This window comes from Oreochromis niloticus, linkage group LG17 (genome assembly GCF_001858045.2).
Source record: "Oreochromis niloticus isolate F11D_XX linkage group LG17, O_niloticus_UMD_NMBU, whole genome shotgun sequence".
In the NCBI taxonomy this organism is placed as follows: Eukaryota; Metazoa; Chordata; class Actinopteri; order Cichliformes; family Cichlidae; genus Oreochromis; species Oreochromis niloticus.
The window spans coordinates 19339946-19365187 of NC_031981.2; the positions used below are offsets into that span (position 1 = coordinate 19339946).

General features: G+C 39.0%; 1 protein-coding gene across 12 annotated transcripts in view; it reads left to right on the forward strand.

The window, feature by feature from the left end:
- The window catches only part of abcc9 (ATP-binding cassette, sub-family C (CFTR/MRP), member 9), a 71305-nt gene that overhangs the window by 32808 nt on the left and 13255 nt on the right, over nt 1–25242 (forward strand). For 8 of the 12 annotated variants that reach the window (XR_003214507.1, XR_003214509.1, XR_003214506.1 and 5 more), the window contains 20 exons: nt 379–484; nt 2048–2086; nt 4271–4309; nt 6365–6466; nt 6557–6641; nt 6718–6798; nt 8961–9098; nt 9196–9321; nt 9415–9514; nt 9860–9933; nt 10158–10364; nt 10717–10868; nt 11791–11860; nt 12064–12221; nt 12491–12583; nt 15003–15105; nt 15248–15361; nt 16228–16348; nt 20186–20316; nt 21600–21678. Coding sequence is in view for 3 of the 12 variants with exons in the window: in XM_025899525.1 (XP_025755310.1) it covers nt 379–484; nt 2048–2086; nt 4271–4309; nt 6365–6466; nt 6557–6641; nt 6718–6798; nt 8961–9098; nt 9196–9321; nt 9415–9514; nt 9860–9933; nt 10158–10364; nt 10717–10868; nt 11791–11860; nt 12064–12221; nt 12491–12583; nt 15003–15105; nt 15248–15361; nt 16228–16348; nt 20186–20316; nt 21600–21678 (2118 nt within the window). In the remaining 9 variants the exon portion in view is untranslated. The remainder of the gene's footprint in view (nt 1–378; nt 485–2047; nt 2087–4270; nt 4310–6364; nt 6467–6556; nt 6642–6717; nt 6799–8960; nt 9099–9195; nt 9322–9414; nt 9515–9859; nt 9934–10157; nt 10365–10716; nt 10869–11790; nt 11861–12063; nt 12222–12490; nt 12584–15002; nt 15106–15247; nt 15362–16227; nt 16349–20185; nt 20317–21599; nt 21679–25242) is intronic. The other 4 variants (XR_003214512.1, XM_025899526.1, XR_003214513.1 and 1 more) reach the window with 2 other exon arrangements.

Here is a 25242-nt window from a genome sequence, read left to right on the forward strand (position 1 = left end):
TTTGTTATGAATTTTAACTAAGAGAGTTTGAGATGTAGCTCTTTGATTTTTTGGAATTTCTCTGAGTATTGCATAGTCTGAATTTTCTGTCCCCTCCTGGGAAGATTATGGCATTGTGTTAACACACACCAGCAAACTGTCACAACATCTACTTTTCATTAGCTAAACCTGGATCATACTTACCCTCTTAAGTGCTATGGAAGCAGGAAAGGTTTTCCTAGTTTGTTACGTGACTGCATAGAGTCTGTTTAGCATGTGGCTAAAAGAACACCTAATCCTTTCTCCACATGGGTCACCAGTGAAATGGTGGCTTTAGGAGATTAACTGATTTTCTAGGTAGTTTACCATCACCACCTTTTTCATTTCATTCTATCTCAGGTCAGCTGACAATGATCGTGGGCCAGGTGGGTTGTGGGAAATCCTCCCTGCTGCTGGCCATGCTTGGAGAAATGCAAGCCATCGAGGGGGGAGTCTACTGGAGCAAGTAAGACAATATTTTATTAGTACTTAGTATCTCATGTGATATGCAAGAATCTGTTAAATGTAACAGAGGATCCAAACCTGGTGGATTAATAATAAATAAATACAGTAGCTGTTTTTGGTGTACTGCAAATAATTAAATAGAGGAAGTGGAACACATGTTCTAAAAGCTTTGTATGTTTTGTATACGATGATATTTGAAATTTCTTCTGTTCTTTCTATGTCTTTATATGTGTATAAACCTTTTAATTTTTTAAATGTATCAGAATGAAAATCTCATATTTCTCGTTTTATTTTGTTTAGTCAACAGTTAAGTACTTTCAGTTGTTTTTGTTTCACGTCATTTTTATTTTACGCATCTGGACACATACGGTACGTCTTCATGATGGACTACGATTGGGAACAAATGTAAACTAATAATATCTTGTCTGTGCACAGAGTAATGCTGACAGTAACAAGAAGAATCAATTACTGGCTCGTTAGTGTCAAACGTCCAGCAGCGACATTCACTGTCATTTAATTTGCCGCTCTCGTGGTCATCTGGGATCTGTCAGCTTCTGCTCTGGAAAGCTTTCCATTTATAAAATCAATTATGGAGGACTCAGTTACAGTCAAACTTTGATGTTTAAAAGCATTATGTTCTCCCTGAGTTTAATGTAATTGGCATTCAATAGCTAAAATATGGGGGATATTGAGTTACACCAAAGATGCTTTCGTTCATTTTATTATTTAATTAAACTGCAAAAGACAAACTCGTTATGCAGCCTCGCAAACCATAAGTGACACTCGCTGAATCAATTAGGAGGAGGATATTTGGTAATAAGCAGATCTCATAGCCTGAAGGTGATTCTGCTTTCACTTTCAGGAATGAGCCACGACACATAGAGGTCAGCTGTGTTTGTCGTCTCTGGACATTTTATTATTAGAGGAAAGGACTTCCTGGTTAATACTGTGTCTTATGCTAATTGAAGAGAAGTTCTGAGATATCACTGGTCATTTGTAACATCTCAGTTGCTTCCATAATTGCGATCATTTTTTCTCAATGTCCTGACAGTTTCACACTTTTAGTGGTTCACTCAGGAGTTTCACCCACAGTAAGGTGTTAAAATTGGGAGGTTACTTGAATAAACATAAGTGTTTATGTAGAGCTGCGGTCAGTTTAGGCCTGTTAACTTCTCATTAGTGATCATGATTGACCACAACTAAAGTCATTAAAGAAATCAAAGAAGTCGTCTAAAAAGCCCAAAATACCATGACTTACACAGATTTTTAGTGCGCAATGTGAAGCTGGAAATGGAAACAAATGGTCGCTGTAGGTGTCTGCAGTGTGCACCGTCATATTAGATAACTGTCCTGTGACTACGACTCATTTTCTTTCTGTAATTCAAGTTTCAGTTGCTTTTTTTAGAGGATTTTTGAATTTCTATCGCCTATATTTCTGTCTTTATTTTCTCTTTGCTTATCTCTCCACACTAACAAGTGTGTGTGTGTGTGGTTTTGTGTGTGTGTGTGGTTGTGTGTGTGTGTGGTTTCTTTCCCTTTACCTTCTGCTTTCTTGCCTTATCAGGCAGCCTGATTGTGAGGTGATCCACGAGGGGAACATAAGGTACCTTCTCTCTGGTCTACAGTCATTTAAACACAGACTGTAAATACTCAGGCTTGAAAATAGGTTCTATTTTCTCACCTGCATACCCTCATGTTATTTTAAAGGGGTGTATTGGCAAAAGCATGAGTATCTGCTTGGTGTTAAATTAGTTTATTAGTCATAATTTTTTATTACACCCAAAAAGGTAACTGCCATCTTTCACTGCTCACTGAGCACAGCATTTCCCCATCAGTTTAATATAAAGAGGTTACAAATCATTCCATATCATTTTTTTATGCCTTTCAACGTTTACATTTAGCCATTTGGATTTTTTTTGTTTTTTTTATCGCTCATCGTGTGTTATGAAGGTTAAGTAAGTAAAACGTATTAGGAAGTAGTCTAAAGGTATGATCGGCTGTGGTTCACGAGCCCTACAGAAACCAGTAAAGCAATTTCTGTGTTTACCAAGGACACTTTCTATCTGGTGTTTGCTGAGTTAGTACAAAATTGTACTGAAATTCGAAAAAGAACCACATGGACATGCACAACTATCATCGAGAGCTGCTGCACCTTTGTACTGAGTGGCAGCACTGAGGCTTATCCTGAAGTTGGAGAGTGAGATTAATATTGGAGATCTGTGGAAGCCACATAATTATCAGTACATTCATATTTCTCTCAAATGTTGAAGGAATGTTTATCTGTATCTGATGCTCTTGGCTGATGATGGCCTCAGAGGAAAGGGACATTCACTGCTTGGTTCTTATTAAATCCCAGTTCTTTTGTTTCATTTAGCAGGATAGCTACAACATTCAGACTGTATTGTCATAACACATGCCTGATGGATCGATTACTTTATGTTATTCAGTGGTTAAACTGATTTCCATGAGCCAAGAGAACCAGTACAGAAGTTTAACACACTATAAGCTCTTAGAGTGACCAAACCATCTGAGAGGGGTCTTAAACTTGCGTACCTCTTGCCGCTGTTGTAATGTTTTTGTAATGTTATAAGACTAATCTAAAAATATTAAATTGTTACATTACAGTGTTACATACTGAGACACTAACTGCAAGAGAAGATAATTTATGTGTTATTTAGTTTCTTACAGCTTACAGCTGTTAAACATAAAGATAAACACAACTAACGTACGAACTCAAAAGTATAAATGCTGTCCTCTCTATACTGTAAAACATGATGCTGTTAAACTTTTCTTTTTTTCAAAGCTAATTTGGTTTTACTCATTTTTCGTGTCTTGTTAAACTGTAGATGTAACAGTAAAATCAAATATTAATTGACATGCAAGAAACAGAAAAGACTATTTGCTCATCTATGCATATTTATTACATCTTTATTGATTTTGATTGCTGAACATGTCATTATTTTATAGGTTTATACACCACAGTGTTGCACTGTTTCTCTTTGTTCTAGCTCATCTTGCCAGATTCTCACTCACTATTTTTAAATATATTAGCTGACTTTAGTGTATGACGTTTGACAACCATACAATTTTTGAAATGTATACCTTTCAACTCTGCTCTACTAACTCTATTACTAGTACTCCAAATAGCACTGGAGCTGGAGAAAAAGAAACAGTGAGAATTAACTTAACAAAAAAATCACAAGAAACAGTACATCCTTAAAGTAACATTGAAAATGTTTCTGAGCTTAAATTAGCATGAGCAGAGAGTGAGGGTTGAATACTTTTTAAAGTGCAGTCAGGGTGTATTTAATGCTGCACATCCTTCTGTAAATAGGCTTGATTTAGCAGTTTGATTCTCTGTTTGTTGACGGCTCTTCTGTTTATGCCTGTCCTCGTTCAAGCTGGGATATGATTCTTACACAAACACGCTCTCGGTCGCAGAAAATACACGACCTCATTGTCAAGGAAGCCACAAAACCTAATTATCACAGACAGACAATGACTGCATCACTTACATGGCCCTTCTTTTCTGGGTGGGAAGGTTAATTCAATTAACAGCTGGCAGGCTGGGGTTTGACATGACGACGTGGCTCTTCCATTTGTTTTCATGGGTTTTTTTTTCTTCGTTCTTTTGTTTTTCCTTCTTAAAAAAAGAAGCAGCCCATCTTTTGTGTTGTGTTATCGCTTTGCTTTTGTTGCGGTGGTCTTGTCCTTGTGTTCACGCGTAAGCACAAATATACATGCAGTGGACTGCAGTAGGCTAATTCTAACACACTGACTTTGACAGTTGGTCAGAGGCAGAGGAGTCTGACGAAGACATCAGGAGGTACTCGCTCTTCTTCTGGTGTCCTGCCTCAGAATGATGTGACCCTTTGACCCCTCAGTCTCACCTCCTCCTCTTCTTTCTCCTCTGCTTCTCCTCCTCTTTCAGTTTTAACTCCATTTATCATTGTTACTGTGCCTCAGAAGAAGTTGCTGTTTTGCAAATAGCCAGGTTGTTGTTCTTGAACACAAACATATAAGCTATCTTTTTCTATACCTATATAAATAAATATTATATAGTGTTAGTCACAGACAAAAACCATAATTCTTTAGTGAACACACAGCTTATAATACTGAATTAAAAAGCAATGCAAGGTTGCCAGTTTATTAATGCAAAATTATTTTACTTTTATGGATTTTTTCTTTTGTTTTGTAAAGAGGTAAAAAGTCCAGTAAGCTTTTCATTATTTTACCTTTTTAAATATAGAGAGATTTTCTTTATCTAATCAATGCTTATGAGGACTTGAAATGTGACTGAAGCTCTTAAACCTGAACCAAGTTCAATAAGACAGCAGCTTAACGAGGAACCAGTGAACAGATGGATCACTTATTGGTTTATTCTTTCTTTCTTTAATGATTTTGCTACATCAGGTCATATTGTGTGTGTTCAGGACCATCAGCCTGTTGTGTTGTGCTCATTGTGTTGCTCTTTGTTCACATGTCATGTGTGTTGTTTTCGTTTTTATTGCTGGGAGTCATTGGATTGATTTAAAGTTTTAACAATGTTGCTACAACAAACCTGTGTCAGAGGAACAAGGCCAGAGTAAGAAAAGCCACAGCTGAAGGATACCCCAACCATAAATATGAAAATTTTAATGCGATTTCTTTGGACAAATTGTTAGATAATTTAAAAATGGAATGCAAAAACTAGAAATGTTTGCACAGTGGTGACGGTCATTTTCAGGCTTTGAATGGTGTTTCTAGTTTTGGACGTACAACAGCATATACTAGGATTATTGGCTTTACATAATCCCATCAATTACTAAATTCAAGATGAGATCAGCAGCTGGGAGCAAAGATGTAGTGTTCCTGCTTAGCCAACCTCAAGCACCCTTAACCAACACCTCATCACATGTAGACAATCAGTAATTAAGCCTAAGCAACACCCAAAGCCTCCTTACACTGCCACCTCAAGAAGCCAGCTGTATAACAGACTTTCCAACGGGGTCTACATTTCATCTATACCTGTGAATATGCACAATTTAAGGCTGAATTCAGGTATCCTACACGTTTATATATATTACTTACTATACAGCCAGATTTTAATGGAAAAAGATAAAATATTAGAAAACTGTCATCATTACAGCTCTATGAGCTTGTTAGCCACTTCACACCAGAGCAGGTCTCGGCTCAGACTCCCAGCAGTGGTTTCTGACGTGTTGATGTTCGTATTCATGATTGTGTTGCTGTAGATGATGTCATGTTGTTGTTTTTTTACCATTATTAATTGTTGATAATTTGCAGCTCATCATTAACCTCATCCATGACCTTCATATTTATCCCTCATATCTGACGAGTTGTTTTTACATTGCAGTGGAGTTTGACAGATTTACAAACATAATCCTCCCTCTCTTCCTCCTCGTTTTGTTTTTGTTTTTATGTTTGGGTCCCACATTCATAAAGCTGATTAGAACAGGAGTACTGATCTTATGTTAGCTTTAGCATTTAAATACAGCAAAAAGCTACATACTGATAACTGTAAATAAAGCTGCGATGTTGTATTATGGTGCTGAATTCAATGCAGAGGTTTTAGAGAACAAAAAGAATTTCCCAGGTTAAATTTATAAATTTATATTTAAAACATAATGTTAGAATTAAACACTAGTATTTTTTATTTGTTCAGGGAACCAGATTGCTTTACTTTGTTAGGTTAGCTTTTCCTTAGTGGATGACTTATCAAATTAATAACTAAAAACTTTAACAATCAGAAGGATCCTGAACTGTAAGCAACATTGCCGTGAAGGTGGATCAGTATTCCTGCTCTTTAAAGCTTTATGAATGCATGACCCACATTTTTTACCTGGTATCTGTTTGCCTCTATTTCCCATGGTGCACACAGCAAGAACAGAAACTCTGTTGCCTACGCTGCCCAGAAGTCCTGGCTGCTCAACGCTACCGTGGAGGAAAACATCACCTTTGGCAGTCCGTTCAACAAACAGCGGTGAGAACCCCACAGCTCACAGTTACAGCTTTGTGTTCTGACGTGTTGCACATTGAGAGTTTTCCTGACCTGTTCATGGGTGTTTTTCAGGTACAAAGCAGTGATTGACGCCTGCTCTCTGCAGCCAGACATTGACCTGCTGCCATTCGGAGACCAGACTGAGATTGGAGAGAGAGTATGCAAGTTTTTAATTTGCCTTAAAAAAACCCATAATCACATGAAGGGATTTAATTTATCTGTTTCTGTGTCAGGGCATCAACCTGAGTGGAGGGCAGAGGCAGAGAATCTGTGTGGCCAGAGCTTTGTACCAAAACACCAACATCGTCTTCTTGGTAAGCTTAAAATTTTCCTTTCCTTAAACTTTCTTTTGAATGTTCAAAACATTGGAAACCCTGCTGAGTTCTGTCTTTTTTTTTTCTTTTTTACAATGTGCAATTTGAAAAAAGTGGTAATGGCCCTCATTTTAATGTAAAATAAAGACTTTTACTCCTAATTTGTAGCCAAATTAGATAATGCCATTTCTTTACAAGATTAAGTTCTGTCGTATTCTAACCTTTCCTTTTTTTATATAATTAAATGCATCATGCAGTGATGTATTTTGTGACACACAGTACATTGTGGCCGCTGGGATAATGACAGTGAATGCTGTCATTTGTTTATCTGTCTGAGTAGTTGTGTAATTTCCTGCTGCCACCTTGATTTTTAGTCCATTAGCAAGCATACATTCCTCATTAAAATCCATCAGTGGAATTCTTTTATACACTCATGACCTTTTGTAATGTCTACGATGGTTAAGAAAAAAATTAAATGTATAATGAGGAGGGAATGTTTTTCTTTTGTGCTGTTCATATCTGATATCAGGGCTGGAATATATGCGTCATGCACTCTCACATCGAAAGACATGAAACAGCCATAACACAGGCTTCATTAACACAGTATAAAACAGACATTATAGCATCCACCGTCCTGTTAGCACAGAGATTAATGGACATCTGGCTGTTAGAATTTACTAACTCTTACAGGGCACAACTAATCGTTTCTTCTTGGAAATTTCACATTACAGTTTTTTCCATTGTTTCATAAAGTATAAATATCTATTTAAGGATTTACCTTTATTTAACCAGAAAGTCTCAGTGAGATTAAATGTCTTTTACAGAAGAGGAGCCATGCAAACTGAATTTATTTATAAAATACAACTTAAAGTACAACATCTACATCATGATGTACAATATACTAATACCTACCTACCTCCACATGCCTCCTTTACAGCATTACTTATGATGGAAACTGAAAGCTTGCTTAGGTTTAATCTTTCTGCAGATTATTCCATGTCCAGTGTTGCAAGAAAATGCTGTACATAAATAGACTGTACATAAAAAATGGACACACTCAGGCGAGATCTCCCACTGGTCCATGACCTTCCATTTTGAAGCCTCGAATTGAACATACCTGACAGTCACCATTTTGGTTTCCAAAAGCTTGAAGTGATGACCTTTTGACATCACAGATTCACCCAACCAACATAGATACATGCTAATAAAAGCTAACAAGTGGACAAGCCAGCAGTTAAAGCTACTTGGCAGTCAAAGTAGTCTCTCCCCTCATAATGGAAATTTGAAGACTGAATTTCAATCAGAGCGTTTTTGTCCAGCTATCATAAAGAGAGAAACTGTCCACAGAAACCAAAATCATCTTTTGTGACTCCACAGCTACTTTTAGGTGCTCCCTTGTCACACGGGGTCACCAAAGCAGGTAGCCCCCCAAAAATGCCCTTGCGGATATAACCCCAAAGGCAATTTGTGTCTCCAGCTAGAAGCAAACCAGTGACCTTTTACAGTACTTGCCAAAAAATATGACACCTCTCAACTAGCTTTAAAGTTAGAAAAAGTTAGAAATTTTAGCATAGATGTGTATGGAGCAAGCCTCTAGTGGCCATTTGAGGAACTGCATATTCTTGCACTTCCTGTTGGATTCATTTTCAGGTTAGAAACTTTCTGCTTGATTTTTTAAAAAACTTTTCTCATGACAAATTTTTAAAAAAAGAAAAAAACAATCAATGGTAACAGTACAGATAGTACAAAAATAGACTATTCCAAGTAAGGGTCTGAGCATTAAGATATAGTCTGTTTTTTATATTCAAGAGACTTTTATCCACCACATGTCTAATTAAGGCTTTGAAGTTTATCATAAATCTTATATACATCAGATTTACTTTTCGTTTGAAAATAAACTCAATTTGAAAGTCTTTTATGATCATGAATACTTCTCATGAAATGATGCGATCCTCCAGGTATTCACTTATGAGAGTGAAACATGACAGAGCAGAAGACATATGTGTCAGTGTTACAAAATGTTAGTTTAAACCAGTTGATTACATAAGTATTCAGGACCTAAACATTTTTAAAACTGAATACGTATAAAAGCATTTGAGATTGAGAAAGTCATTCATCTGTCAGTTTAACTGATATCCATGCTTCTCTCTTAAATCTTGCAGGATGATCCATTCTCAGCACTCGACATCCACCTCAGTGATCATTTGATGCAGGAAGGAATCCTTAAATTTCTGCAGGATGATAAACGAACCGTGGTTCTCGTCACCCACAAACTGCAATATCTAATACATGCAGACTGGGTAGGGCCTTCTGTTTGCAGGAACATACATGTCATAAATTCAGTGAGCAGTGTTTCTTTTCATTGAGCCTTAACATTATATTGTGTGTTTTGTCCAGATTATAGCGATGAAGGATGGGACAGTCCTGCGAGAGGGAACTCTGAAGGACATCCAGACTCATGACGTTGAACTTTATGACCACTGGAAAACCCTGATGAACAGGCAGGATCAAGAGCTGGAGAAGGTAAGGTATAAATCTGCATCTGTCTAAGTGTTTATTAAAGCTTTCTGTCTACTGTAATGTTTCTCCTATTATATCCACTCCTCCGGTGTGTAGGACATTCAGCAGGACAGTCAAACAACACTTGAGAGGAAGACGCTGAGGAGAGCTTTCTACTCCAGAGAGGCCAAGAACCAAATAGATGATGAAGATGAAGGTGACAGATTCCTTTTCAGTGTAACTGGTTGAGTCATGTTGTCAGAGTTCCCTCCCGAAAAGACATGATGACACATAGACACAGTGCCACCTTAGGGTTTATTGTCAAAGTTTGGTGGAGTGCTTGTTTCTCCAAAATATTCTATATTTACTGTAAGAAATAACCAAAACATGTGAGTACTCAAAAGTCCTTCTAGTATTTTAATTGAATGTAACTTATCACTAATTAGCACCATGGCAGGTTCTATTATCAATGCCATCTTTGATGATTAAAAACACCTATGGTTAATTTATAATCACCTTAACATAAAAATGATATCTTCTAAATGTGATTTTATTCTAACAGAAGAAGAAGCCGAGGAGGAGGACGATGACAACTTTTCCACGACCACCAACAGAAGGTCAAAGATCCCGTGGAAGGTAATCCACTCATCTGCACAATGACATTTTCTCATGATTTAAAGTGTTGTTAGCAACAACATTAACTGCTACAAAAGAAAAATAACCTGAGCTAGTTTACTGGACAGTTGTTGGGTGTAGTGTTAGTTGCCTGCTACCATTTTTTTTAGAGGAACAACAAGTTTGACCGATCAAATAACCAGTGACTACTGCTTTTCTTACTATGATCCATGCTGCTCTCTCAGGTGTGCTGGTGTTACCTGTCTTCTGGGGGGTTCTTCATGGTCTTCCTCATGATTTTCTCTAAACTCCTGAAACACTCCGTCATTGTAGCCATCGATTACTGGTTGGCTAACTGGACGTCGAAAATCAGTAACAGTTCAGGAACAGACATGTTTAATGGAACCAGACCCACCACCAGTAGCATGAACGGCACCAACACCACAGTGCAGGTACAATATGTCTGTCATGGATTTTAATGGGTTTTACTGGGATTGTAATGGGTTTTATTAAGATTTTAATGGTTTTTATTGGGATAATTTATTAAAATCACTTATGAACTGAATCTCCTGTTGACTCTCTGAATGTTCCAGAGAGCATAATAAGGGAAAATATATACAAATTAAATGTAAATTTTAACTCAATGATTAAAATACACAAATGCAGAGATCAGAAACCAGTTTGTGACATCACAGTGGCTCTATTTGTATTTTAGAAACATTTAATGATAATATTAGTTTCTGACATTCTGCTCTTGTTTCTCCATGGTGTGATTTTTGTCTTGTTGTGTGTCACCGAGGGCAGGACTCCTACAGTCTGCTAGTGTTCATCATCTTGTGCGCGGCTGGAATCACTTTATGCCTCATCACCTCCCTCACTGTGGAATTTCTGGGTCTTTCTGCAGCCACCAACCTGCACCACAACCTCCTCAACAAGATCATTCACGCTCCCATCAGGTACATAAAACAGAACTGCAACAAGACCAGAGTAGACATCTGTAAAAGAGCTCGAAGCTCACATTTAATCTTTGAAGTAAACCTAAGTCTGCTTTTATAACCTGTTGGAAGTTGTTTTTGTCTTTTAAATTTTGAAACTCTGCACTCCTTTTAATCTATGTGTTTTTATTGGTAGTAAAGGTGTCTGTAAAAGGTGTATTTTTTATTTTACTGATAACCTCTGCTGGTTTTTTGCGCTGAAGCGAGACTGGACCCTGGAGGTGAAGCTGTGCATTTGCTGGTTAATTAGCATTCTGAGTTTGAAGACTAACAAATATCCTAAAGAGTGAAGCCTTTACATGGGCATTTTATGATTGTGTAAACTGCTTGCTTTTATGTTGCTTTTATTATTCTACCATGTACAGTGTCCTTGAGTGTTCTGAAAGGCGCTTTCAAATAAAATGTATTATTATTATTATTATTGTTATTATTACTGTGCATCAAAAGGTAGTTTGAACTTCTGTGCAGGCGTTTTCGGTATGTTAGACTTGGAGGAGCCAGGATATAGATGGATTATCTCTGGGCTGAGTTGGAAAACGCCTCAGTGTCCTGTTGGAAGAGCTATACGTGGTGATGAATGGAAGAGAGTCTGGGGAGCTTTGATTGTATTTGCTCACATCACCTTTGTAAGTGGTAGAAAATGGATGGATGGATCCGCTGAACAGTGTGTTTTTGAGTGTGACTGGGGACTTTGGCGGACCATCCTCACACTTGAGCCGCATCTCTAAGGAAACAGTTGAGTTTTGTGTGTGTGGCTGCACTCGTCCCGCTGTTCTTCACTTATCATCGGTCTTCGTAATTGATGGAAAGTTTTCTGTTGCTCTTTCTGCAGCCTCCCTCTCTTTTCTTCCCTTGTTTAAACACATGTAACTTCTCTCCACAGGTTCTTTGACATCACTCCTTTGGGGCAGATCCTCAACAGATTCTCAGCTGATACCAACATCATCGACCAGGTAAACTGATGAATTTGCATAAGAGATAATGGACTCGAGACCCATGAAGAAGAATATACACAACTGCTGCACTGAACAGATGTTTTAATTATTATTCCTGGTTAGCCGTCAAAGTGAAGTTGTAATTTGTTTGTGTTTTGCTAAACTAAAAGAAGGAAGCAAACATGACTGAACTCCCACTTCCTCATCTCCTTTCATTGTAGCATATTCCTTCAACGCTGGAATCTTTGACGAGATCCACGCTGCTCTGTTTGTCAGGCATCGGGGTCATAGCCTCAATCACTCCTATTTTCCTGGTCGCCTTGGTTCCCCTGGCTGTGGCCTTCTACTTCATTCAGAAATATTTCAGAGTCGCCTCCAAGTATGTCCACAGTGTATTTGTTGTAGCTGCAGCGTATTATTTTTCTATCTAAACAAATCAGGGAGTTTATTTAGATGCAGTGAGCTGAATCTCCTCACTGCAGGAAACAGGAAACATCAACTTGATGATTCATGGGAACATGAATTCTGAATGAGTACACCAGAGGACATCATGCAAATAGGATTCAGTGTGTAATATGCATGTGTACACTTGTGCATAGGAGATTTCATATGAAGTCATATTTATACTGTAAAAACACCTCCTCTCAGGGACCTCCAAGACCTCGATGACTCAACACAGCTTCCTCTGCTCTGCCACTTCTCTGAGACTGCAGAAGGTCTCACCACCATACGAGCTTTCAGGTACACGTTTGTCTTTTATGCACTGAAATTTGCAACCCTTGTTTTTTTTCTAAAAATTGGTCACAAAATGTGAAAGACGATTTTACGACTGCTATTAAGAAAGAATATAGAAGATAGCGTGTATTGGCATAGCTTTTGTAAAAGATGTGTTTCAGTCATGTTTTACAGGCATGAACATTTTATCATGTTTATTTTAAGGTTTTGTGTCTGTTTTTTCTGCCTCTTGTAAGTGCATGTAAGTTACCGGTCTGATATGCTTGAGTTGAAAACAAGTGAACTTCTTTTAAGTTCCTAAAGATGTTTCAGATCTCAGGTTTTTCCACTTCTGAAGCCACATTTAGATAAGACGTAGAACATCTTCAAGAGCCTAAAAGAAGTCCACTTACTTTCATCTCAAGCCCATTAAAGGATGCTGACCTGGATGACTGAGAAGCTAGACTGGCACTGTAAGTCAGCGGTTCTCAAAGTGAGGTCTGGGACCCGCACAGGTCCAAAAGAGCTCACTGCATAATTTGCTATGAATCATAAGTTTGTGCAGTATTATTACAAATATAAAGATGGAGACATTTTATACCAATGTTTGGGCCAATAGAGACTGATATGAAAATATCAAAGTACAAGTACTTTGTACGTACCTATAGTTTTCAGGCATCTGTACTTTACATGACGCTTTATTTTACTTTGTGATTCCTATAAATGCATTTTAACAGAAATATCTCTACTGTCCACTCCTTACATTCTCAATACAGACATGGTACTCTAGTTTTAACACATTTGAGGGTAATTTCTGATTATTTCTCATCACTGCACACCTTCCAGACTTCCATTTTTACCTAAATAAAGGGAACAATAACACATAAAAGACAGCTTTACTGGTGTATCCATCATCGCACATGACTGATCTAAAAGACGTAAAGATGAATGAGAGAGGAAATGTGCTGTTAGTGAAAATATGACAGCAAATGAAGACACTGGTCAGTTAGCTTTGCGCAAAAACTCATAGAAAGAATGACTTTCTACTTTTGAGGAAAAGTTAAATGAGTATTATTGCTTCAGAGGAAACTATAGTACTGAATAGACCAATCACAACACCTGTGGGTTGTGTCAGTGTGATGCGTAGTTCCATTTCTAGGGAGGAATACATCATGCTGTGGTGTAGGTTACATACCATAGATTTATCCTGGAAGTATAAATCCTCAGCCAGGGTGCAACAAAGCATCCCTGTTGTGGTGCAGCTCAGCTCCTTATCCAGCTAGCTATCTGGCAAGTGTGGCCAGGGCTTTATCTGCTGCAAGCAGCTTGAATGGCTTTTGCATTCAGTCCTTCACAGGCATCACCTCTGCATGCCTAATTCCAAACTTTGAAGTTTGACTGTGTGACTACAGAAGAGATCTCCATAGAAAAAAACATGACAGTAAATGTGTACATAAACATTTGGTTCTTTTGCATAACTCTTGAACCTGTTTTCTGAACTGAGTGGTTTCCATATTTCGGGCTGACTGACAGAACGAAGCGACTGCGATTGTGAAGTTAGTGAAGATGATCTTTGCCTGTGCAGCAACTCTTGGAAAAACCTGGAGACTGTTCTAATGGTCATCAAACACATCTTTATTTAGGTGTCAACACACTTTATTAAGGGTAGAGGGAAGTTTGTCTTCATTATGGAATGAGTTAAAGTGTCCTTTAGCACTTCTTATCCTGTCACCTTCCATAGTAGAGCTGTTCAGAGCCCTTTAGATTGATAGGATTGCCGTCTTTGCAGCTCTCAGGTAAGCTGTCACAGTTTAGGTTTTACTTTCAAACATTTTGTGTTGTGCTCTGCTGCCGTTCCAGTGGCGGTAGCGAGAGAAGTATCTTCTTGTATTTCTGTATTCAGCCTTGTTCCCATCGTCCAGATAATCCAACATTAAGCAGCTCTCACGCTTTTTTTCTCCTCGTTTCCCCAGAGGACTTCCTCTTCCTAACACACACAAATATACAAACACTGAAGGACTCACACACACACACACACAGAAACAGTGAATCTGGTGTTGAGACAGATTCTTGGCAGTGGTGGGATAGTTCCCATTATCATAACCACTGGTCTCCCTCCAAACCACGTCTGGTTTAGATGGCAGTGATTTACTACTGAATACAAACAAAGATAAAACTTTGAGATTCAGCAGGCTGAAGTACAGTCGAGCTGCTCCCCTTCTTTAATTGAAAAACAGTGTACCTCTCTTACTTCCTGTTTGCGTTTTGTTTGTTATTTGTACTCCCTGTGTGAGTTTATTGTTTGTGTTCATTATTGAGGATTTAGAGGAAGATGATGTCAGCAAGTGATCAAAAGCCAAAGGCAGGAGGGCACCAGCAGTTCAGTGCATCGGTGAAGCCATTAAACAACTGATGTGTCTTCTGTTCAATTACATGTTTGCTGCAGACACGAGGCTCGTTTCAAACAGCGCATGCTGGAGCTGACCGACACCAACAACACAGCGTACCTGTTTCTGTCTGCTGCCAACCGCTGGCTCGAGGTCAGAACGGTGAGAAACCTTTTTCATCGGACTCAGAAGAGGAGAAAGTGTTTGGTTATATAAATATGAGAGAGAGAAGCTTTTTCTGTGGGTTGGGATTTGATATGACTATGTTGTATCAGTGATATTTTGTTTCCCGACATCTCTGTAGGACTACCTCGGAGCAGTGATTGTACTGGCAGCGGCGGCGGCCTCAATATGGAGTTTCCATTACGGGCTTCATCCCGGAGGTCTGGTGGGCCTCGGCCTCACCTACGCCCTCACTGTGTGTTTTCTCTTTTATGTATTCATTTTATTGTTATTGTCTTTTTTTTACTCTTTATTCAGTCAGTGAGTTGCCCTCCATTCGTAGTTAGACACTAATTCAAATTACTGTGTTTTAAAAGCAAGTGTTTCAAACCTAAATTGACCCGGGGTTACGTGGGAGAACAAACAAGCTGAGTTTAGATTATAATACTTACTATTTAATGCATCATTTCTGCTGTGTAATAAGTAACACGGAGGACAACAGCATTTAAATAAAGCATAAAAATCTACAACAGAGGGGACCTATTATGGTTTTCCTTATATTGTATCTTCTATTTTTACAGTGATGGAGTTTTATATTAAATTCACACTTCAAACAGCCTTGAACGCCCAGTTTCAGAAAGTTTTTTAAAAAAATTAGAGCTGTATGATGTCATAGAGGCATATGTGATACAATCATTAACCGAGCAGCTAAATGTGGCACAAACGTATATCTTAGGCCCCCTGAAGGTTCTTATCTATATCAGTACACTCATGGCATTGTTGTGTTGCCTAGCAACCACCTACCAATAAGTTAAATTTACTCACTTTTAGCATTTGTGCTCCTACACGACCTCATAAAAGCACTGTATCATTTTCCTTTCACTACAGTACCATTTAATTTTAATCCATAAAACTTGAATTTTTTTATACTGTTGCCAGGTAACCACCTAACAATGGGCTGAAATTACATTTCTATAGTAGAGTAGGTCCTGATCCTTGCAGGTCAGCCATAGGTTATGGATGTAAATATGCATTTATAATGCAAGTTAACGCATGATACCATTCAAAGTGATCCTGATGTATGAAATATGATCTCCATGCTGCAAAAATGCCTCTGTGCAGGTCACCAACTACCTGAACTGGGTTGTGAGGAACCTGGCAGACCTGGAGGTTCAGATGGCAGCTGTGAAGAAGGTCAACAGCTTCCTCAGCACAGAGTCGGAGAACTACGAGGGCTCTATGGGTAACTCAGTGTTAGGCTGATAGAGCAGATATAGCAACATTTTGTAAATGTTTATTGTGATTTCCGTCCCTGTATTCATCATAAGCTCTTCTTAATCAGAGCCTTTCTAAGAACTTACTCCTCTTTCCATCCTTTCTGGAGGTATAGACCTAAAATATATAAACTTGCTTTGTGGGGGAATTATACAATCAAAAATGCCTTGCAGTGCCCTCCACATCCGTCTCCAGCAGCCTTTAATAAGCAGACAATCCCAGTAAACATGCGAGTGGTTTGCACTGCGGTTTCCACAGTTCCTCCAGCAAACCTGCAGACCTTTGGTGTGTATTTACTGCTCAGCTTTGATGTCTTTGATGGAAAAATGTGGCCTAAACATGGTGGAGTATGTCTTTACATCTCCACCAGTAGCGTCAGTATATAAAAGTGTGATAAAATTGCATCTGCAGTGCAATGGCACAAACTGTGGACTAAACACATTTAGACATCTGATGTTACACGTGATACACACTCACCGATCTATGTATGGTTGTTTGCCAAAGGAACGGAGTGGACTGTGACTGTACAGTATGGATGTGATGTGAACAGGTTCACTGTGTTCAGTGAGTGTATGTGTGTAAAACCTTTTTCATAGTTTTATCTTTTGCTTATGACTCCAGAAGTTGTGTGTTTGGGTTTATGGACTGTTTCTATGGTGAAATGCAAAAGCTGCTGGCATCTTTTTTTCCCAGCAGAAGAGATGACAAAACATGAACACTCTTTATTATTTAATTAATTAAGCATAGTACCACTGAGAGTACTAATGCCTAGCCAGGCCAAAATTAAACCTAACCAAACCAAACTATTTTACATGTTGTACAAAAAGGAAAAAGTTTTCGCTGGTCAGCCAAAGAACATTTCTCTGAGACAGAGCAGCTACAGTATTTCGGGAAACAACAAAAACAATTCCTGAGATTGATGAATGGATAGAAGAAAGTGAAGGGATAAAAAAAAAAGGAGGCACGATGGAACGAGAAAATACCTTATCTCAAATTCTTCTTAAAAAAAAATCAGAAACAAAGGAAAGTCTCTGGCTCTCTGTATCTCATATGAGCGTCATCCATCTGATTGAGTTTTCCTCTGAAGCCTTTTTCTTACAGTAAATGACCCACAAAACCAAAGTCCTTACTGACATCATGGAAGCTTCCAGCAAACTGATAAAGATAGAGGCAAACGAGGGGTAAGCTGAAAGCAGGACTATGAAATCCTTACCTTTCAGTGCAGTAATATGATCAATGCAGGACGCAGACTCAGCTTTTTTGTAGCATGTCATAGGACTGCTAACACGCATTTATTAAACTGAGAAATCCTGAGCACTCTGGATTCAGAGGCAACTGCTAATGATAATTGTATAGGTTGACCTTGAGTGCTTTATTTCCTCTGCATAGAACTTGTTGAATGAAGGCTCAGTTTTGGTCATGTGGACTAAATCTGAGTTTGAGCCTTTAGGGAAGGATGAAAGGAAAAGGGTGCACAGAGTTTTCCTCTGTTTCCATTTCCTGTTTTTTTTTATCCCAAATATTTTCTTTATTTTCTTTAGTTGACTGTTGGAGGCCAAAATCATAACTGATTTTAAAATTTGAATAATTGCCCAGCAGCGGTTTTACTCTGGATGGAGAGCATTCTTTTCTTCATCTTTTTGTTTCAGTTAAAACAGTCCCCTTGGTTTATGACCAAAACAAACAGCACGCTAACACGGCAAAGTAAGCTTGATCAGAACTACATCTGCTAAACTGTAACATGCTACCATATTAATTGTGAGCATGCTGGAATACAAAGGTTAGCTGTTAGCTCACAGCCCCCCAGAGCCTCTTGACCTTTTCCTCAGTGCATTAGTAGCATTACTGGAACACACAGCCATGGCCCAAAAAGTCAGCGTGCCCCCGTTTTAGTGCATATGTGGCACCAACATTAGAAACAAAATGAGATGTGAAAGAGACAGAGGCTAAATAGCGGAGCATAAAAACACCAGGGAGGAAAGAATTGTAACAAACACGTGCAAAAGTGACCAAAATTAATGGATAATCAGTTATAAATAAGCAAATGAAATTTGGCTGCAATATTATAGCAAAGACGTGTAAAAAAACAAAAAACAGAACCTGAGGTACAGTCACTCTGGGTGTGATGGTCCTCTGGAGGTGATTTTACACATCTCTGCCCAGGGATCTTGTTCCTGTCATGATCCACTGTGTGTTCAGGGTTGTGGACTCAAATGCAGGACTCAGGTGACAAAAACCGAACATAAGATGAGCATCTGAGGCTGATTAGATAACAAAGTTCTATAATGTAAGAACTAGCAGAGCATCCAGGAACCAGTAGGAATACTTCTTTAGAAAACACAGAGAAACCCAAGCTGAAGAACACAGAGGTACGGTAAATGGACTGGTACTTCTGTAACACTTTCTTCTACACCTAAGGGCCTTTTCATACCTGCAGTTCATTCAGTCTTGTCTGAATCAGTCAGTGAGTTTATAAATTTATAGCTTTTTTTGTTTGCTTTTCATTCAGAGAAAAAATCCAAGTGAACTTTGAGAATGTTCAGTCTGATTATTGGCCAGATGTGCAGATGTGAGCAACAAAAGTAAATACGGGAATAAAGTGCTGTGTTCTGGATTATTGGAGAACATCGAGAATTCACATTCATTTCACACTTAGTTGCTAGTCCATACTGACTTTTGCACATCTATAGTACCTTTCCACATTCCAGAATTCAAAGCATACGAGGCAAAGGGAAGTGTTTTTTTAGCTTAAACCTGCAGCGTGCACCTCTTAGTTGGTTCAGATCGAGGTCGGATCACATTTACATCATAGATGAACGGTTCTTCACCAACCCTACAAAGATCCTTCCTACAAAGGATCTTAGTGGGGTTGTTTTTCACCTGAGTGCAATTACTGTGTTCACATCTGCACAAATGTGGTGTGAAGGTGTAAAAGCAAGTGCTTTCTGAAAGAGGAAACAGGTGGGAACCAAAACACAGTTGAAGACAATCAAGGAATCAGTGATTGTAGAGAAAGGAAGGAACACTACTCACAAGGGAAAACTGAACCATTCAAAGTAAAGACACCAAGTAACTAAAGAAACTAGACAGAGATGAGGAAGAAAAATAGATGAGACAGAAAAGGGAACAGAATGGAAACACAAAGGGGAACTAATTACACACAATCCTAAAGTCAACAGTAACTGAAGCTAAGAACTGAAAACTAGAAAATAAACCATAAACAGTGTATAAAATAGGAAATTGCCAACAACTGTGTGAAAAGAAAACTACATACTAACAATAACAGAAACCTTATCCAAAGACAACAAAGAAATACAAATCGAGTTTTAAAGAAATTGTTATAGTTTACCAGTGCTTGCAGAGACTGATGCCAACTGAGTTCTGAAGCCTTAAAAAGCTACAACTTGAGGCAAAAGTTATTTCTAAGATAAAATACTGGATAGAGTCTGAATCCTTCAAAAACTGCAGGATATGTAGCAGTAAAATCCTGTGGCATTTAATCAGAATTTCAGTAAAAGGTCCACTGACTTTCACCCATACCATCCTGAGCACACCCAGTCCCATCTATGGGCAAAGGGATCATTGAAAAGTCAACTATCTGTGGTGTTATGACATGCTCTGCATGGTCTATAGCTCCTGTTTACATCATCCAGGACTGTAATATAGACAGTAGCAGCTGTAAGAGGTCTGCTTTTTGTTGTGGTGTTCTTAAACTTCAAGAGCTGTTTTCTGGTCTGAGGGTGAGTAAGAATTAAAGTTTTAAAAAAAAGACAGGAATAAACCTTCATCTGTGTCTCTCCTACAGATGCCTCTCAGGTCCCTGAGAACTGGCCCCAGGACGGTGAGATAAAGATCCAGGGCCTGTGTGTGCGCTACGACCCAATGCTCAAACCAGTGCTCAAACATGTAAACGCATACATCAAACCAGGCCAGAAGGTAAATACTTATTCTGTGAGAAGAATGGAATCATTCAATCATTCAGGAATTTTCATCTGGTAGAGTGCTGGAACTAGATTTCCTAAAGTTAATAAAGTCAGTTAATGCTGGATGTGTGGAGGCAAAGCTCCCATTAAGTCTACCGTCAATACAATTTTATTTTCATCAATTTTTAAATGCCTGTCCCTTAATATAAGACAGCCCACAGGGACTTTACAGAGTTCTTCTTCACTCAGAAGTCTGACACTGGAGTACATGTCCATGTTATGCAGTATACCTTGTCTGCAGGAGCAGTGAGTCACAGAGGTTTGCAGGGAACCGTGGGCCTCACTTAACACTGCAATGAAAAAGCAGTGTCATACAGACAGGAGAAAATTTCCCCAAGAGGCCCAATGGGAGGTTCAGGGGATAGAGAATATTTACTCACAGTAATGACTGGAAGGACTGGAGCAGTTTAAAACCCCTGAATGATTCTTGGATGGAAAGCAACTCCTTTTCATTTTCCTCAAAGTCTGTTGTTAGACTCTGAGCACCTCCAAATCTCCAAAAATGAAGAGAGTCCGTGTTACACCTATTTGAGTTTTGATTTTTTTTTTTTTTAAGAGTCAGAAAAAGACCAAACATTAGTAAGCTTGGTTAGTGAACTGCATCTAGTTCATGTCTGCAAACTAAGTAACAGACTAATAAAATACTAAAATTTTTAAACAGACTCAAAGAAAATCTTCTTGGACTTTCCTGTAGCAGAGCAAGCAATGTTATTTGCTTAATAATCAAATTTAAAATCTAAAAAAGTCATCCACTTAGAGGAGGTGAAGGTGATACTCCTGAAAGATAAATTACCAGACTTTACTGTGCTAAGTAAACACAGAGGTTTTAAAAACCAGAGCCCAAAAATCCATGGGCGATATTGCAGTTGCTACATCCATCTTCTATATACAGTCTATGCTTGGCATGTATTTTATTCAGAGTAGACGTGCACCCCCTGTACAGTAGGATACCTATAAAGACATAATTAAATGTGCTTTGGAGTGCTTAGTAATTCAGTCCTGTGTGGTCTGGCTGATCCTTCCTAAGGTGAACTTTGTTTTAAAGTGTGGAGTGTGATGTTGCTGGAGCTTTCTTTGAACTCACAGCCACATGCCTCTAATAAACTGTAAAATGACACTTGGTCACCAAACTCCATCCACGCACAGCATGTAGCTGCTACCCTGTTATCACACAGGTGTCTGATGTCTCACAGCAGCATCAAGCGTAGTGAAGCTTATTGGTTTTTCTCTCCTCAGGTGGGAATCTGTGGCCGCACAGGCAGCGGGAAGTCTTCTCTGTCGTTGGCTTTTTTCAACATGGTGGATGTTTTTGAAGGTGAGTCTGTCTCCTGTCACGCTGTTAGCTCTCCTCACAAGGAGAGAGCACGTTGTTTTTTTCCACTTCTTTCATCTTCAAGCTTTGCTTTCTGTCCCTGAAGCCTCCCTCTCGCTGTCTTTCTCTGGTTCGGTATGTTTATGTCTCATTAAGATAATCTCTGTTCTGTTTGGAAACTTTGCGGAAAGATTTCCCTCGGGGTTGTTTCTATGAGTAGCTCTTGACCCAAGGTTCTACTTTACCCAAAAAGCAAAAACACAGTTATGGTCCCCGTTTTTGGTTTCCAGTTTCCTCTGAGCCACTTACAAGAAAAAAAACTTTCCCTTCAAAAGATGTTCCTGACAGGAGGATTTACACATTTTCAAGAGTAAAATTAAACTATTATGTGAGATTTAATTACTTTTTCGTGAGGTTTTGAGTGGATTCATGATTTCACATGCTTCACATCCCCTTCTCCCCTTCTTTCTTTATTTCTTTTTCTTCTTTGGTTGATGGAAAGCTGTTGTGAGACTGTTTATAAAAGATGGATTTAGTCTCAGAAAAGAAGCCGTTGCCTCTGAATCTTGCAGTCTTCATAATGGCCAGCAGGGGCAGCTTCGGTGATTGCATAAAAGAGGTTTTGCTCTCAGCTGCTCAGTTTTTTATGTTTATTTTGTACACTGAGGTCCCACTTAGAATAAATAATGCAACACTTTCTTTAGGGTGTGGAAGTGTGGAGTATCTTTTATTTCTCGCTAGAATAGATCAAGATCTTGTTGTCTTTAAAGATGAAGATCAGGTCTGTGACCACTCGTCAGACTGAGTCAGTCTGCGATCAGCTTGTGATTGAATGGGGTCAAATTGGCACTTTCATGGAGTTTCTTTGTCAGAATAAATTGATTAACTTTTAGAAATGAGGGAAAATCTGTTGCTGTCTATGTAAACAGAAAGTCACATTCACTACTTACATTCAGGCTCCAGTCAGAACCTCACAGATCTGAAACAGAACTTCTTCCACAAATAGTGATATCACTGCTTCCTCTCCAGCTTTGCTGCTATATGGGAAAATACCCAGAATACAGCCAACTGGTAAGCAGATGATTGGAGAACCCTGCTGCAAAGAGATGCATTGCTCCGTGTCTGAGATTGATTCTAACATGTTGGTAATCAGTCTTTGAAGTTACACTTCACACAATTTGTGCAAAACTGGACAACACAAGACTGGAACAAAGTTGTCTGCTCTCGATTTCTGCTGTGACATTCAGATGATAGGATCAAAATTTGGTGTAAATGGCATGAAAGTGTGGCTCCGTCTTGTCTTGTATTGATGGTTTAGGCTGCTGGTGGTGTAATGCTGTGGGGGTTTTTAGTACCAACTGACATTTAAACACCACAGCCCGTCCGAGTGTTGTTGCTGCTTCAGTAGGATAACGCCCCAGGTCACAAAGCTGAAATCAGTTGTACTCTAACGGCCTTCACAGTGACCAGATGTCAGTCCAGTAGCCACCTCTGGGATGTGGAGAAACAGGAGATTCACATCATGGATGAGCAGCTGATAAATCTGTAGCAGCTGTGAGATGCTCTGAGGAATGCACCGCCTTGTTGAATTTGTGCCACGGTAGATCAAGTCAGTTCTGACAACACAGTGGGCTCCAAGCTGATTCTAACAATGTCCTGAATATCACAGGTAGGATTGGGGACCAAGGGAAACCCTGGTGAATACCAGCACCAATACCAGATACCAGAAAGCATGCTTGACTTTGTGTGGGAGAGAAGAAGGAGACATGATTTTGGTTATATGACCTGATGGCTCGTAACAACACTGTGGAACACAGTCCTGCAGGAGTATACCTGACAGGATCCTGGGGCTCATTGGTCATAAGCTTTCTGCACATTCACAAAGCACATGTAGACTAGACTGTCAAACTTCATGACAGCTCCAGAAGTTTCCTGACAGTATAGAGCTGTTCCACTGTTCCACAGCTAGAATCCAAGCTGGATCGCTCCTCCTGAATCTGAGATGGTTGTTATGTGGATTCAAGCTGTCCATGAAGTGATATTTATAGACCCCAATACGACTTGAACAAGCTTAATAGAGTTACTTTTATAAATCCAATATGCTGTAAATTATCTGTCAGAGTGAGCAGTAATAAAGGTATTTAAGGTGACTGAGTCCCAGAGACAAAATGACGATAGATATTGCAGTGAGTTTTGTTAGAACTAAAGCACTTCTTATTGTAAATTATTCCTTTAAAAGGTGTTCTGTCATCAGCCACTACTGCAGTACGATGTATATGTTGGAGGAAATATTTATTCAGCTCTTTTTAAACACTCGTGCGAGCCCTGCTAAGTGCAAATCTGAAGGCCTTTTTGTTCTTCGTGTGCCTTGTTTTACTCTAAGAGAACCTGAAGTAGACTCTTGTATCAAAGAACTAGGATAAGGACATAGCAAAAAGGCTCGACCCATTCTCCTGCACTCATTTCCAGGCTCTAGACGTGTTCCTTCAAGAAGGCAGAAATAAAGTCCTAAAGCTGTCTGTTTTAGTTATTGCATTTTGAAAGCAAGTCGTAATCGTACCACTCTGTTTTCACTCTGGCTGATGACGGCTGTTCCTAGACGGATTATTCAGCCAGGGGTGAGATTACACAGTCACTTTTTCCATGCACTCACACACACACAGCTGGGAAGACAGTTCATTTAACTGTAAATTTAAGACCATTGTGTCAGCAGCATTTCCTTATAAAGCAGTGAAATAAAAGCAGAGCACCTTCCTGGTGATTGCTCTTCTGAGTGAGCTGTACAGAACATTCTTGATTTCATTACTCTGAAAATAAAACATTGTGTTCAACTGAACAAAAACATTTCTTCAGGGTCGTTCATCGCGTCCACATGAAAGAGCTTTAGGAGAAAAAGGTAGATATTAAAGGTGGTTTAATTACAGCAAACCTATGCAAGTTTGTGCCGATGAGTGCAACTCCTCCGTGACACGTTTCTCTGCAATCAGGGACTCAGCTGGTTTCCATTCTGGTTATGTTCCTTTATAAAAACAAGGTTTCCGAGCACCTGTGCCATTTTGCAATTAAAATCTCCAGCTTACCACAACTACGTCACCATATGCAAAGAAATTTCCAATCCATGAGGTTCTGACCCAACTCTGGATGTTTGTAGTTCAATTGAATTTCTGTTTACGTCGACAGCAACAGGTTTGCAATTTTTGATGATTTATCACAAACAGATTGCTAATTGGACTTGATTTGCGTGCACACTGATGGGGAACTGATGGCAGACTGACTCTGACTCTTGATGCAGCAAAGTCACTTTAAAGATGGTAACTGACTGTGATGGCTGCAGACCTCAGCAACCATTTCAAAGCAACAACGTCGCGCATTCACTGTAAACATCCCAATAATTTTTCCATGCTGCGGTTGTGCAGCAACGTTTTTCCATAGTGTATCTTTAACATGAAATATTGAGTAAGAGACATCAGCTGGTCTACTTATTTTTAATTATGTAAGCTTTGTAAGTCAGAAATGACACTGTTTGAGCCGAAGGGTAAACATATGAGTTATTAACTATTAGTCGAT